Raw genomic sequence first — 13,731 nt, 5'->3', positions numbered from 1 at the left:
TCAACTTATTTATTTATTTAACATCTTTATTTGAGTATAACTGTTTTACAATAGTGTGTTAGTTTCTCCTTTGGGGTTCAATTTTGAAGTAAGTTGAGGTGCCTCTTAGGCATCCAAGTGCGGATGTCTACTGGTGCCCTTGAAACTGTTGTAAAGTATTTCTCCCTGGACTCCATTCTAGTACTGATTCTCTATAATTAAGTCTTGAATACTACAACTCAAGCTGTCTCTTCCTTCCTCTGATCCCATTCCTCCATAGAGTCCTTTAGTAAATAATCTAGATCTATATTTACTAAGCAGTTTTAAATTCCAATAATAATTATCTCACTTGAGTTTCAGGGGGACCAAAAGGAAGTTAAATGTCAGTATTTTAAAAGCAGATTAATATGTAAATGGGAACTGAGTCAGTCTCTCTTTCTTTTTGAACAGTGACTTTCATTTGTTAGTTTCTGAGATAAACAAATTCAAGGATGAGTGAGCTGGAGCAGTTGAGGCAGGAAGCCGAGCAGCTGCGGAATCAGATCCAGGTAAGAGCAAACTTTTTCATTTTGAAATTTTAACATTTTTATGTAATGCCAGCGATGAACAGAATTTGTGCATTAGTTTATAAGTCTACATATATTAAATAATTTATAAGGTGAGAAATTGTCAATTTGTTTTTATCATGCTTCTGAAGAACTCTCCAAAAATCATTCCTAACAAATACCTATGTGGACTAACGGCCCCCGTGTCCCTAAGAAGTTAATAGTGTACATGTAATCTTCTGCTGACATGATAATTCTCTTCTACTCACACACCTGGAATCATAGTTTGATGTTTGGTATGATGAGGCATAATGTAATATCGTAATGTTACATAATATAATATCACATAATGTAATATATTAGAAAATTAATCTCTAAACCATCAGATTGCAGAAAAACATTAAAAATGATTAGTGGCATAATGAAGATGTCTGTCATCTTTACTCTTGGAAATCAACTCAAAACAGTAAAGAGCATAAGGAACAAATACAAGCTTCATCTTTAACAAAATTAAAGACACTTAGAACTTCAAAACCTAATAGAGTGGGGAAAAGTTGTCAAGTGTTAGGGTGTGGAAGGGCTCTGAGAGAGGGTTTCTGCGGCTGCAAATCTCATATTCCCTCAGGGACAACATTGTTCCTTTCTTTTGGAACAGTGAAAACAGATGCTTCCCTGGACTGAGAAATATCAAGGAGGGCAGAGATAAACATGAAAGGATATAGACATGCTGTCTTTTAGGAAACCTCTTGGTAAGAAGGTAGAGGAGAGACTGAATTGTGTATAGCCTGCTGCTTCCTACTTCTTTTCAGAGGGAAAAGTAAGAGCTAAACAGTTTACAAATATAAATGAAAAACTTCATAATGAAGCATGGAGAATCCAAGTTATTAGTAACTTGGAACACTGCTGTGATCTCTCCAGTATGAATCTTTTGCAGTAGCGATTTCAGAATTACTTATCTAATTTAAAAGTGAAGAATAAGAAAAAAAGAACAATCATAGGATCTATGCAAAGATATTACAGGAAAGAGAGGGAAGGAGCAGGAAAAACAAGGGATGGGGGAAGAACACTCAGCTGAAAGATGTTGATTCTGAGCAGATTAAAAATCATAATCACTCTGATCACCAGGAATTCAAGGAAGTTAATGATTTAGATGTGAATGAGAACTCTGAGTGGATACCTTAGGTGTCTGAACAAACCTGTCAAAACAAAGGAGGGATTTATTTTTTCTGGGATGATTAGAGAAGCCTTCATAGGCTAATCTCTGAATTAGATGTTGTTACCACCACCAGAATGGATTCTCCACCGTCTCTACTTTGTGTCACTTGCTCCGGATGCTGAGCAGGAATGACTGATTGGCCAAGCACATTGGTCACATGGCCGTCTCATTTTAAAAAATCTTTTCTGTGTATCTGTAAGCTTGGTTTTTTGTTTTTTGTCTTTTTTTTAGCTTGCACATATAAGTGAGATTATGTGGTATTTGTCTTTCTCTGTCTGACATACCCTCAAGGTCCATCCATGTTGTAATACCCTCAAGGTCCATCCATGTTGTCACCACAAATGGCAAAGTAGTCTTTTTTATGGCTGAATAATATTCCACTGTGTGTATATATGTGTGTGTGTGTGTGTGTGTGTGTGTGTGTGTATCTCACATTTTCTTATCCTTTCATCTGTCAACGGATACTTAGGTTGTTTCCGTACCTTGATTATTGTAAATAATGCTGCAGTGAACATGGGGATGCATATATCTTTTTGAGTTAGGGTTTTTGTTTTCTTTAGATAAATACCCAGAAGTGGAACTGTTGGATCATATGGTGGTTCTTTTTTTAGTTTTTGAGGAACCTCCATACTGTTTTCCATAATGGCTGCACCAATTTGCAGTCCCACCATCAGTGCTCAGCGTTCCCTTTTCTCCACATCCTCGTCAACACTTGATATTTCTTCTCTTTTTGATGCTAGCCATTCTGACAGATGTGAGTTGCTATCTCATTGTGGTTTTTATTTGCATTTCCTTGATGATTGGTGATGTTGAACACATTTTCATGTACCTGTTGGCTATCTGTATGTCTCCTTTGGAAAAATGCCAGTCAGACCCTCTGCCCATTTTATTTATTTTTATTATTTTATTTTTTGGCTATGTTGGGTCTTCATTGCTGTGCGCGGGCTTTCTCTAGTTGTGGCGAATGGGGACTGCTCTGTTGCGGTGTGCGGGCCTCTCACTGCAGTGGCTTCTCTTTGTTGCACAGCACAGGCTCTAGGCATGCGGGCTGCAGTAGTTGTGGCTTACGGCCTCTAGAGCACAGGCTCAGTAGTTGTGGCACACGGGCTTAGTTGCTCCGTGGCATGTGGAATCTTGCCGGAACAGGGCTCAAACCCATGTCCCCTGCATTGGCAGGCGGATTCTTAACCACTGCACCACCAGGGAAGTCCCCTTCTGCCCATTTTAAAAATCAGATTATTTGTTTTATTTTTCTGTTGAGTTCTATGAGTTCTTTATATGTTGTGGATATTAATCCCTTATCAGATATACGATTTGCAAATATTTCTCCCATTCAGTAGGTTGCCTTTTCATTTTATTGATGGTTTTCTTTGCAGTCAGAAGCTTTTTAGTTTAATGTAGTCCCACTTGTTTATTTTTGCTTTTGTGGTCAAATCCAAAAAATTGTCAGGAAGACTGATGTCAGGGAGCTTACTGCATATGGTTTTCTTCCAGGAGTTTTATGATTTCAGAACTTGCATTCATGCCTTTGATCCATTTTGAGTTGATTTTTGTGTATTATGTTAGATGCTGGTCCAGTTTCATTCTTTTGCACGTAGCTGTCCAGTTTTCCCAACACCACTTATTGAAGAGACTGTCTTTTCCCTGTTTTGTATTCTTGGCTCCTCTGTTGTAAATTAATTGATCACACATGTGTGGATGTATTTCTCTGCTGTCTGTTCTGTTCCATTGATCTATGTATCTGTTTCTGTGCCAGTATCATACTATCTTAATTACTATAGCTTTGTAATATAGCTTGAAATCAGAGCATGTGATGCCTCCAACTTTGTTCTTCTTTCTCAAGCTTGATTTGGCTGTTTGGGGTCTCTTCTGATTTTATACAAATTTTAGGATTGTTTGTTCTATTTCTGTGGAAAATGTTATTGGAATTTTGATAGAGATTGCATCAAATCTGTAGATTGTTTTGGGTAGTAGGGACATTTTAACAGTACTCTTCCAGTCTGTAAGCACAGAATATCTTTTCATTTATTTGTGTCATCTTCAATTTCTTTCATCAGTGTCTTAGTTTTCAGTGTACATGTCTTTCAACTTCTTGGTTAAATTTATTTCTAGGTAATTTATCCTTTTTGATGAAATTGTAAATGGGATTGTTTTCTTAATTTCTCTTTGTGATAGTTCTTTATTAGTGTATAGAAATGCAGTTGATTTCTGTATATTTATTTTGTATCCTGCAACTTTACCAAATTCATTTATTAGTTCTCAGTTTTGATGGAGTCTTTAGTGTTTTTTGTATATAATATCATGTCATCTGCAAGTAGCAATAGTTTTACTTCTTCCTATCAAATTTGGATGCCCTTTATTTATTTCATTTCTTTTCTTTGCCTAATCACTCTGGCTAGGACTTCCAATACTATGCTGAATCAAAGTGGCAAGCATGGGCATCCTTGCCTTGCTCCTGATCTTAGAGGGAACGCTTTCAGCTTTTCACCATTGAGTATGTTATATATGTCATATATGGCCTTTATCATGTTGAGGTACATTCCCTCTATATCCACTTTGCTGAGAGTTTTCATCATAAATGGATATTGGATATTGAATTTTGTCAAAAGCCTTTTCTGCATCTGTTGAGGTGATCTTATGATATTTATCCTTCATTTTGTTAATGTGGTGTATCACATTGATTTGTGGGTGTTGAACCATACTTGCATCCCTTGAATAAATCCCACTTGATCATGGTGTATGATCCTTTTGATGTGTTGTTGAATTCTGTTTGTTAATATTTTCTTGAGGATTTTTGAATCTATGTTCATCAGGGATATTGGCCTGCAATTTTCATTTCTTATGGTGTTCTTGTCTGGAGTGACTGGCCAATCACTTGGTCATGTGCTGATCTCATTTAATGCTTGTAGCAACCCTATGAGGTAGATGGTGTTACTTCATAGCTGAGGAAACTGAGCCTCAGTGAGATTAAGTAACTGGCGAAGGTAACATAACTATGAAGGGGTAGATCAGGACTCAAGCCAGGTGTATTTTGGTTCCAGAGTCCCTGCCATAGGTACCCCTGTGGCCCTGCCTCCCCATCGTGTCTGCTAAGATCTGGCTTTGTAGCCTGTGCTATAAACACATGAATCTGGTTGTCATTCCCTGAACATGCATTGCTCTTTTCCACTTTGTTGCCTTTTTTCAAATCATTTCCTTTGCCTGGAATTATACTACCTCTGCTCTAATTTTGATCCTGGGGATTCTATTCATTGAATCCTAGTCTTCCTCTGAAAAGCCTCCCAGAGTCCTGCACTTGGATTTCTTATTCTTTTGTTGGAAGGCAGCGTTGCCTGGTGGAAAGGACATGGATTCCATCTTTTATTTTGTGGCCAGGACATGTTTACAGCTTTTTTTGATGCTCAGTGTCTTTGCCCACTATATAGGTTTGCGGAGAGGAGTAAACACAATGACATGTAAAGGATTTAGATCAATGCCAGTAAGTGGCAGTTCCTTACTTGTACAGCCCTTTGGATTTGTGTTACAAGGCTGATTACAGCCCACCTTGTATTATAGTTCCTTGTGCACATTTGTCTTTACTACCTGTACTTGGCTGGGAAATTCTGTGTTTTAATTATCTTTGTATCTCATCAGCATCCAAGCAGAATGTCATGGGCATAGTTGCTCACTGAATTGTCTTCCATGATTTCAAGTAACCACGTGTATGTAAAATACCATGTACTTTTCTTATCAGTTTAATCATGTCATGCTATATTTAAAGACCATTTCTTCCTTCTTTCCTTTTTTTCCCCATTAATTCCAGAAATATAATTTAACTATATATTTAACTATGGTATAAACACATGACACAATACAAATGTATGCTATTTGGTGCAATACATGATTCATTTAAAAAGTTTATTTTATTTTATATTGGAGTAGCATTGATTATAATTGATTTTAAATTAAAAAAACAGAAATAGAGAAAATGTAGATTGTCTTTTGTAATTGTTACTTGTTTGATTTGGAGTGAGAAACACCACTTTTATTTTGCACAAAGATATTAATATCAGAGCTTTATTTCTTAAGGTGGGCAATAAGGAATTCAGCTGTAAATTGGGAATGATTCTCTTATATTCAGTTTAATAATGGATAAAAGTATTCATAAGTTCAGTAATTTTAACTTGCAGTGTTTTAATTGTGTTGTTAATATTAAGGTAAGCTCTATGAGGGCAGGGATTTTTGGTTTGTCTACTGCTCTATCCATGGTGCCTAGCATAGTACCTGACATAGTGTGCAACAGATTTTTTTAATTGAATGACTGAGTTAAGAAAGATGATCTAAACAGTGATAGTTCATTTTCACAAAGCTTAAAATCAGAGAGTTCTTTTTAAAGAATTGTCTTCTACTCCAGCATTTTTGGACATGGCTCAGGCTGTCACTGTCGTTTCTGGAAATTCTTTTCATTGTAGGAAAGTGGGCTAAATTATTCCTTGCCAAATGAGGTTTCTAAACCCACAATCTGAGAGTGAGAGAATCAAATCATATGTTTGTGTAACTACTTATGAGCACCCTTACATAGAAATATTCTAAGTGCTTATAAATAGGTTGAAAAGGCCGCCAAAAAGATTGCATACTTATCCAGTCTTTGTTGCAGACGGTGGCAGGCATCCCCTGGCTGAATGGAACAGGTTGTCCTTTGGGGACAGTAATTCAACAAATCGTGTGTGCCTCTCTGCACAGAAGCGTGCACAGCACACTGGGGAAGAACAAAGTTGAAGACAACACTACCCTAACCTTTGGGGGAAAAAATTGGAACAAATCTAGTAGGAAGAATTAATTGTGCTTCCAATGTATATGAATCCTCTAAATTTATTATTAACTGATAAACTTGATTTAAAACATTTTGTTGCTTATTAAACATGTTCTTTGCTTGCCGTTACTTATTTTGTTACATTAATTTTCGTTTCACTATCTTCCATTTAATAATTCTCTTCAGTTTGTGTAAAAATTTAAGGTCTTTTTGAAAGGCTACCCTATAACACTTAGGCAAAAACACCTGCTTACATGTAGGGAATTTGCTTTTAATATAAAACTATGACTCATTATATAAAAAATTATTTTCCTGTCATACCGTATCTTTTTATCACGTTAGATCAAAAGTATTTTACTTCTAATAGCACCTGTATACAGTATACTTGCAAAGTATTTTTAAAAAGTATTATTTTTTAATTAAAAATTTTAATTGAGGTATAGTTGTACAATATTATATAAGTTTCAGATGTACAACATAGTGATTCATAATTTTTAAAGGTTATATTCCATTTATAGTTACTATAAAATATTGGCTGTATTCCCTGTGTTGTACAGTATGTCCTTGTAGCTTATTTATTTTATACATAGTAGTTTATACCTCTTAATTTCCTAAGCCTATCTTGCCCGCCCCTCTTCCCACTGGTAACCAGTAGTTTGCTCTCTATATCTGTAAGTCTTTTTCTTTTTTGTTGTATTCACTAGTTTGTTTTATTCTTTAGATTACACATCTAAGTCATATCATACAATATTTGTCTAAACTAAAAGCTGCTTCTTTGAAAACATAAACAAAACTGATAAAGCTTTAGCCAGAGTCATCAAGAAAAAAGGGAGAGGGCTCAAATCAATAAAATTAGAAATGAAAAAGGAGAAGTTACAATGGACACCACAGAAATACAAAGGATCATAAGACACTACTACAAGCAACTATATGACAATAAGCTGGACAACTTAGAAGAAATGGACAAATTTTTAGAAGGGTACAACCTTCCAAGACTGAACCAGGAAGAAATAGAAAATATGAACAGGAGAATCACAAGTACTGAAATTGAAACTGTGATTAAAAAACCTCCAACAAACAAAAGTCCAGGACCAGATGGCTTCGCAGGTGAATTCTATCAGACATTTAGAGAAGAGTTAACACTTATCCTTCTGAAACTATTCCAAAAAATGTCATAGGAAGGAACACTCCCAATCTCATTCTATGTGGCCACCATCACCCTGATACCAAAACCAGACAAAGATACCACACAAAAGAGAAAATTACAGGCCAGTGTCACTGATGAACATAAATGCAAAAATTCTCAACAGAATACTAGCAAGCCAGATCCAATATACATTAAAAGGATCATACACCATAATCATGTGGGATTTATTCCAAGGATGCAAGGATTTTTCAATATCCGCAAATCAATCAGTGTGATACACCACATTAAGAAATTGAAGATAAACACCATATGATCATCTCAGTAGATGCAGAAAAAGCTTTTGATGCAATTCAGCACCCATTTATGATAAAAAATTCTCCAGAAAGTGGGCATAGAGAGAACCTGCCAACATAATAAAGACCATATATGACAAACCCATAGCAAATATCATACTTAATGGTGAAAAGCTGAAAGCATTTCCTCTAACATCAGGAACAAGAATGTCCACTCTCACCACTTTTATTCAACATGGTTTTGGAAGTCCTAGCCATGGCGATCAGAGAAGAAAAAAATATATAAGGAGGACTTCCCTGGTGGTTCAGTGGTTAAGACTGCCCTTCCACTGCAGGGTCTTAGTTGCGGCACGTGGGATCTTTTGTTATGGTCCACAGGCTCTTCTTTGCCTCTTCGTTGCGCACAGGCAAAGTAAGTCAGAAAGAGAAAGACAAATACCATATGATATCACTTATATGTGGAATCTAAAATATGGCACAAATGAACCTATCTGTGAAACAGAACCAGATTCGCAGAGATAGAGATCAAACTTGTGACACAGAGATCAGACTTGTGGTTGCCAAGGGGGAGGGGGGAGGGAGAGGATTGGACTGGGAATTTGGAGTTGGTAGATGCAAACTATTACATTTAGAATGGTTAAACAACAGGGTCCTATTGTATAGCACAGGGAACTATATCCAATCTCCTGGGATAAACCAAAATGGAAAAGAATATTTTTTAAAAGTATATATGTGTAAAACTGAGTCAACTTGGCTGTACAGCAGAGATTGGCACAACATTGTGAATCAACTCTACTTTGATTTAAAAAAATAAAAATAATAAAGTCTACTTTGTTTGGTATGAGTATTGGTACTCCAGCTTTCTTTTGATTTCTGTTTTCATGGAATACCTTTTTACATCCCCTCACTTTCAGTCTGTATGTGTCCCTAGATCTGAAGTGGGTCTCTTGTAGACAGCATATGTACAAGTCTTGTTTTTGCATCCATTCAGCCAGTCTGTGTCTTTTGGTTGGAGCCTTTAATCCATTTACATTTAAGGTAATTATCAATATGTTTGTTCTTATTGCCATTTTGTTAATTGTTTAGGATTTGTTTTGGTAGGTCTTTTTTCTTCCCCTTTTGTTCTCCTGTGATTTGATGACTATCTTTAGTCTTGTGTTTGGATTGCTTTTTCTTTTTTTGTGTGTGTATCTATTGTAGATTTTCACTTTGCGGTTATCATGAGGTTTTGATATAGCAGTCTATATATATACAAGATTGTTTTGATTTGCTGGTCTTTTAATTTCAAATATATTTCAAATATCCTGCATTTGCATTCTCCTCATGATTGCTGGTTTTGATATCATATTTGTTTGGGGATGATTTTCTACCTTTACTCTATGTTTGCCTTTACTGGTGAGCATTCCTTTTTGTAATTCTCTTGTTTCTAGTTGTGGCCTTTTCTTTTCTGTCTAGAGATGTTCCTTTAACATTTGTTGTAAAGCTGGTTTGGTGGTGTTGAATTCTCTTAGCTTTTGCTTATCTGTAAAGCTTTTGATTTATCCGCCAAATCTGAACGAGAGCCTTGCTGGGTAGAGTCTTCTTGCTTGTAGGTTTTTCCCTTTCATCACTTTAAATATATTGTGCCACTTCCTTCTGGCCTGTGGAGTTTCTGCTGAAAAATCAGCTGACAACCGTATGGGGATTCCTTTGTTTGTTGTCTGTTGCTTTTCCCTTGTTGCTTTTAATATTTTCTCTTTGTCTATCATTTTTATCAGTTTGATTAATATGTATCTTGGCATGTTCATCCTTGGGTTTATCCTGTATGGGACTGTCTGTGCCTTTCACTCTCTTCTCCTTCTGGGACCCCTATAATGCAAATGTTGGTGCATTTAATGTTGTCCCAGAGGTCTCTTGGACTGTCCTCATTTCTTTTCATTCTTTTTTTCCTTTGTTCTGTTTTGCAGCAGTGATTTCCACCAGTCTGTCTTCCAGCTCACTTACTTGTTCTTCTGCTTCATTTATTCTGCTATTGATTCCTTTTAGTGTATTGTTCACTTCAGTTATTGTATTGTTCATCTCTCTTTGTTCTTTAAATCTTCTAGCTCTTTTTAAACATTTGTATCTTCTTGGTCTGTGCCTCTATTCTTTTTCCAAGATCTTGGATCATCTTTACTATCATTTCTCTGAATTCTTTTTCAAGCAGATTGCCCATCTCCACTTCACTTAGTTGTTCTTCTCAGGGTTTATCTTGTTCCTTTGTCTGGAACATATTTCTCTGCTGTCTTATTTTGTCTAACTTTCTTTTCGTTTTGTTGATGGTTTCCTTTGCTGTGCAAAGATTTTAAGTTTAATTAGATTCCATTTGTTTATTTTTGCTTTTATTTCCTTTGCTTTAGGAGACACAGCCAAAAAAAATATTGGTACGATTTATGTAAGAGTGTTCTGCCTATGTTTTCTTCTAGGAGTTTTATGGTTTCTGGTCTTACATTTAGGTCTTTAATCCATTTTGAGTTTTTTTTTTTTTTTTTTTTTTTTGTGGTACGTGGGCCTCTCACTGCTGTGGCCCCTCCCACTGTGGAGCACAGGTTCCGGACATGCAGGCCCAGCGGCCACGGCTCACAGTCCCAGCTGCTTTGCGGCACATGGGATCCTCCCAGACTGGGGCACAAACCCACATCCCCTGCATCAACAGGCGGACTCCCAACCAATGCGCCACCAGGGAAGCCCAAGTTTATTTTTGTATATGGTATTAGAGAATGTTCTAATTTCATTCTGTTACATGTAGCTGTACAATTTTCAAGTACTATGTATTTTTTAAAATATTTCTGAAATGACTTGGGTTATACTGTAAATATTCTTCCCATCACCTCAATTTCTAGTTGCCAGAACAAATAGAAGGAAACTCAGAACTCTTGCTTTTTGGTGAAGCTTATTAACAAATATAACTCTGAATATGATGGGCTTATTAAATCAGTCTAGTTCAGTTTATTTGGGGAATGCAATTAAAAATCTTTTAACCATAAACCAAAAGTATATTTGTGCAATAGAATAGAATTGTGTGTCTGTATATAAAGCCATATATCTTTGGCCAATTGATTTTTTAGCAAGGGTAACAAGACAGTTCAATAGGGAAAGAATAGTCTTTTCAACAGATATTGCTGGGACAGCTAGATATCCACATGTAAAAGAATGAGTTTGGACTCCTACCTCATACCATATATAAAAATTAACTCAAAATGGCACCTAAATATAACAGCTGAAAGTGTAGAATTTTTAGAAGTAAACCTAGTTGTTAATCTTTGTGACCTTGAATTAGGCAACAGTTTAATATGACACTAAAGCACAAGCAGGCAAGAAAAAAATAGATAAATAGACAAATTGGTCTTCATCAAAACTATAAAAACTTGTGTGTCAGAGGAAACTATCAAGAAAGTGAAAACTCAACCTACAGAATGGGAGAAAATATTTGCAAATCATAATCTGTTAAGGTTCTAGTGTCCAGAATATATAAAGAACTCCTATAACTCAACAATAAACACATAACCCAATTTAAAAATGAGCAAAGAAGTTAACAGACATTTCTCCAAAGAAGACATACAAATGGCTAATAAACACATGTAAAGACACTCCACATGAAAAGATGCTTAGCATCACTAATCATTAGGGAAATGCAAATCAAAACCACAATAAGATGCCACTTGACATCCACTAAGATGGCTGTAATAATTTTTTTTAAAAAGAAGAAGAAGAAAAAGACAAGAACAGTGTTGGTGAGGACATGAAGAAATTGGAACCCTCATACATTCCTGTGGGTATGTAAAGTGGTGCAGCTACTGTGAAAAACCATTTGACAGTTTCTTAAAATGTTAAACATAGTTGCCATATCACCCACCAATTCCACTTTCAGGTATATACCCAGGAGAATTGAAAACGTATGTTCAAAGCATCATTAATCATAAAACCAAAAAGTAGAAACAGCATAAATGTCCATCATATTAATTAATGGATAAACCAAATGTCATATTTTTATACAGTGGAATATTACTCAGCCATAAAAATAAATGAAATACTGACACATGCTACAACTGAATGAACCTTGAAAACATTACACTAAGTGAAAGAAGCCAGACACAAAAAAGGTCATATATTGTACGATTCCATTTGTATGCAATGCCCAGAATGAGTGATCCATTGGAAAGTAAATGAGTGATCACCTGGGGATGGGGGAAGAGGGAATTGGAATGATGGAAATGTCCTGGAATTAGGTAATGGTGATGGTTACACAGCATTGTAAATATGCTAACCAACCCAACACACCTTAAAATGATTAAAATGGTTAATGGTTAAAATGGTTAATTTTATGTTATGTGAATTTTATCTCATGTTATCTCATTATCTCATTTTATCTCATTAAACCTTTTAAAAATAAAGATTGTGTGGTACAGTAAGAAGTATATCTCAAATCTATATTTCCAATGAAAATATTATTTTAAATCATATCTAGGGATTTCCATATCTAAATGTATAATTATCTTTCTTTACTTCAGGATGCTAGAAAAGCATGTAATGATGCCACGCTTGTTCAGGTAAAGTTTTTATTTTTCCTCCATTTTATTAATTCACATGAAACTGCTTGATACTGATGCAAATGACATTCAGATTCTCTTTATTAGTGTTTAATTGAAAGAAAATGAGATCTCTATTTAAAAAACACTTTATAACTTGTCAGATGCTGGTAGAAGTGCTTTTTAAAGCAAATTTCTTAAAATGGAAGTCTGCAAAAAAATACAATAAAAATATGTACCTTCATATAGTATATGTTTCTTTTTAGGTAGCTTCTGATTCTTTTGATATGCCCTGGTTAAGATTTTTTTTTCTTATATAAACTATTAGGAAGGTTTCATTAGTTTCATTAGTTTAATTAATATTGATCATTTTTATTAAGGAGATATTTTATGTGTTGTTTAAGTATAAAATTGGCTTTCTTTAGATAGTTAAAATTAGAAATGTTTAACTGTTTGATCATCTACTGTTAGATTTTTATTTGTGGCTGGTTTTTTACTAAGGTTGGAAGGTATGTCTGTTCTTTTTACTTAATAGTCTACCGAGGATGTTCTCACCGGAAGGTGTGCAAATAAATCATACTTTTTCTTGAACAACATATTAATCCTATAATGACTCTAGGAATTATTTGTATTAAAATACCTTCAATAGCTATAAATTTGTTTTATGTCTGCTTTTTTGCCTATTAATTGTTTCTACTTTATTTTCTGAGCTATGTCTGAGGTAAAGAATGACATTCTCGTCACTTTCTATAGATCACGTCAAATATGGATTCCGTGGGTCGAATACAAATGCGAACAAGACGTACACTGAGGGGTCACCTAGCTAAAATCTATGCTATGCACTGGGGATATGATTCGAGGTTTGTACCTGCCATTTTCAGACTGTGCAGAATTATTTTTGTTGAGTCATCATTTGCATTTTCTTTTTAGAAATAACCTATATCTATGAAGTATTTGCAGAAAATGCATCTAATATGAACGCTTTGCTTTTAATAAAAATATTCATTGATACTTTAAAAGTTTAGAAACCTTTAATATGGAAAAAAATTTACCTCTCAGAAATATCCTTTATCAAATGATTTAGGAAAAGCATTTAGGATTTCTTTTCTTTGCAGTAGGGTATTATACTTTGGTTTCTTTTAACATGCCAAGGCAGTTTTATTGTGTATTAACATTGAAATTTCAGTTAATAAGGAAATATTATTTGAATAT

The 13,731-nt window shown here is 35.1% G+C and overlaps 1 protein-coding gene across 3 annotated transcripts in view; it reads left to right on the top strand.

The window, feature by feature from the left end:
- Window positions 1–13,731, top strand: part of GNB4 (G protein subunit beta 4) — a 61,857-nt gene that overhangs the window by 29,131 nt on the left and 18,995 nt on the right. For all 3 annotated transcript variants that reach the window (XM_059064593.2, XM_067034056.1, XM_067034057.1), the window contains 3 exons: window positions 430–527; window positions 12,502–12,540; window positions 13,273–13,379. In XM_059064593.2, the coding sequence (XP_058920576.1) occupies window positions 471–527; window positions 12,502–12,540; window positions 13,273–13,379 (203 nt within the window). In that variant the 5' untranslated portion in view covers window positions 430–470. The remainder of the gene's footprint in view (window positions 1–429; window positions 528–12,501; window positions 12,541–13,272; window positions 13,380–13,731) is intronic.

The sequence above is a fragment of the Kogia breviceps genome, chromosome 5, assembly GCF_026419965.1.
Source record: "Kogia breviceps isolate mKogBre1 chromosome 5, mKogBre1 haplotype 1, whole genome shotgun sequence".
Classification (NCBI taxonomy): Eukaryota; Metazoa; Chordata; class Mammalia; order Artiodactyla; family Physeteridae; genus Kogia; species Kogia breviceps.
This window is presented reverse-complemented; position numbering and strand designations above follow the sequence as displayed.